This window comes from Triticum dicoccoides, chromosome 7A (assembly GCF_002162155.2).
Source record: "Triticum dicoccoides isolate Atlit2015 ecotype Zavitan chromosome 7A, WEW_v2.0, whole genome shotgun sequence".
Classification (NCBI taxonomy): Eukaryota; Viridiplantae; Streptophyta; class Magnoliopsida; order Poales; family Poaceae; genus Triticum; species Triticum dicoccoides.
In genome coordinates this window covers 549,730,817-549,733,433 of record NC_041392.1, presented here as the reverse complement: position 1 = coordinate 549,733,433, position 2,617 = coordinate 549,730,817, and the positions used below count along the sequence as shown (strand labels likewise).

The following is a 2,617-nucleotide window of genomic DNA, read 5'->3' as shown; positions in this document are numbered from 1 at the left end:
GAGCCTGCTCTGTATACCATGTAAAGAGTTATGAAAATGTCTCAACCCTCATACACGAGAGCCCGCATGTATATATTGATGGGATGATCGATGGATACAAGCCTCGGTGAAGATTGCCTAACCGAGAGGGGAGGTTACAGGGAGAATCAAAAGAAGAGATAGTTAAACATGAGAACTATCTCTAACAACCTCAACAGAAAGCCTACCTAGAGTAGTCACCACGTCAAGCACGTCAAGGGTGCGGCCACGCCAAGTGTCAATGACGCCTCCTCCTCTGTAACATATTGCATGTTCAACACACACATGTAGAAAGTTGAAATAAAATGAAAATAAACAGACGATAAACCTTAAAACAATCGTTAAACAAATTAGTCTCGGCCCTCTTCAATATGTGCATGCTTTCTGTCGGGCCCTCCACCTCTCCTAAGTAAGCAGGATGACCTAGACAGAAACATGTTGTCTCTGTCCGTCATCCACTCTGGCCTCTGCGTCGCCTGGCTGCTGACACGGCGAATGCAGGTACAAGAACAACCTACAGGGTCCTCTGACTTGAACCCCGTAGACTACTCAAATGTCCTAGTAATACATAATACATACACGAATCTTTGAGTAAAAGAATTGAACAAAGCAATAATTGAAGATTCGGAAGGGATCGGCTCCGGCCGGCCGGCGGGGCCACCTAGGTTTAGCAGGGCTTGCCGGGCTTGCACGGCAAGCAGCCGGCGAAGCGTGTGAGCCTGGTGACGTACGATCCCGGCTTGGGCGGGATGAGGTCGTCCTTCTCGAACTTCCTCTGGTTGGGGCCGCCGCTGTCGGTGAAGACGGCGTCGTTGAGCATCAGGTCCCCCTCCGAGTGCCACACCCAGTTCTTCCACTCCGACTCCTCCGCGTACAGCCGCTTCGTGATCAGCTTCGCCGCCAGGTTCGGCGGCGCGATGTAGCGGTTCCCCTGGCTGATGATGGTCGGGTTCTTGCTGCCGCCGATGGCGTACATGAGCCAGTGGGTGTAGTCGTTGTTCACCACGTGGAAGAATCCCCATCGGCACCTGATAATTATATAAGCAAGAGAAAATGATTTATAAATGCAGTGAGCACAAATTAACCAACCAGCTTAATTTTAGCTTGAGATGATGATGATGACCTTGGCATTCTCTGCACGAGCCCTCTTCCGAAGTGGTTGAAGGCGACGGTGATCTGCATGATCTCGTCCTTGGGGTTGCTGTCGCTGGAGCCGAAGAGCATGACGTCGTTGTGGTTTGTGAGGTGGCAGTTGGAGATGGTGACGCCGGTGGACTGGTCGATGACGTCGATGAGGCCGTCCTGGCAGGTGGCGAGGGAGAGGTGGTCGAGCCACACGTCGGTGGAGCCGAAGACGCTCACGCCGTCGCCGTCGGACTGGGTGCGGAACCCGGCGTGCTGCGGCGAGTCCCGGATCCTGCCGCCCTTGCCCACGATGAGGTCGTTGACGTGGATGTTGTGGATGATCACGTTGTGCGCATACTGCACGGTCACCTGCGCGCCATCGGCGATGCGCAGCTGCACGCCGCGCCCGTCGATGGTCTTGTTGCTGCCGACCAACAGCTCCTCCTTGAGCTTGATCAGCATGGGCCTGGCGAAGATGATCCACAGGGGCTCATTCTGGATCACGGCCCACCGGAGCGTGCCCGGCCGCGGCTCCAGCACGTCGTCGTCGTCGCCGTCCGTGACGATGTAGATCTTCCCGCCCAGCCCGCCCGTGGCATGCCTCCCGAACCCCTGCGCGCACCGCGCCAGACGCATCCGGTCCGTCGCCCAGTCGTCGCGGCACCGCCAGCACCGGTCGATCGGGTTCGTCGCCGTGCACGGCCCAGCGAACTTCTTGTGCAGTCCCAGCAACTTCCTCCTCGACCCGCTCTCCTCCCGAACGGCTCTGTGGACGGCGCGGTTCAGGCTGTTGGCGACCTCGATGGGGTTGGGATGGTAGGCGGCCTCCGCGCGGGCTCTGGCCTCCAGCTGGCGCCGCTGCCAGTACTCGTCGAACTCGCCGATGTTGGCCTCCGACACGGCCGCCGCCGCCAGGAAGAAGACGGCATACAGGAGCAAGGAGACGGGCCTGCTCCACTGGAACCCCTCCATGGTTCCTTTATTACCGTAGTAGATTATTATTCGCCGTTAGGATCGATCGAGCTCCCCTCCTCCTACCTCGTGATGGCCTTGATTTCTAGGTGTATGAAGGTAGGACGGTGAGCTCCATCAGGGACATTGCTCGATCCAGGTGATGAGGAACCGGGAGGAATATATAGCTCGGCCGGGCGTGTCTGCAAGAGAGTGGTGTATAATTAGGGAGTGGTGAAGCGACGATAGAGGAGAGCGCAACTCGCGCATGCTTCGGTACCTTGTCGCCATGCCCATGAGTGAAGGTGATTCAGGGAGCGTGCTCGGCCCGTGCACGCCTCTCGCTCCGGTGTTTAGAGTCTCCTATCTTCTATTCTTGGGTTGCTATGCATTGCATATGCAACATTTTGAACACCGTAATGTGAGGGCGTCATCTTAATTATCTCTACCTTATTTTTATTTTTATTTTTATTTTGGCGGAAAGAACCGAGATCTATTAATAACAAGTACAAACCACCTCAAA

At 55.8% G+C, this 2,617-nt stretch overlaps 1 protein-coding gene across 1 annotated transcript; it reads right to left on the bottom strand.

Annotated features, from left to right (window-relative positions):
* Positions 1-306: 306 nt before the first annotated feature.
* On the bottom strand, positions 307-2,236 carry LOC119330957 (pectate lyase-like). The gene is made up of 2 exons (XM_037604109.1): positions 1,142-2,236; positions 307-1,046 (listed from the first exon to the last, which is right to left on the bottom strand). The coding sequence occupies exons 1-2, from the start codon at positions 2,113-2,115 to the stop codon at positions 686-688; spliced, it is 1,335 nt and encodes a 444-aa protein (XP_037460006.1). The 5' UTR covers positions 2,116-2,236; the 3' UTR covers positions 307-685.
* Between the last annotated feature and the right edge of the window lie 381 nt (positions 2,237-2,617).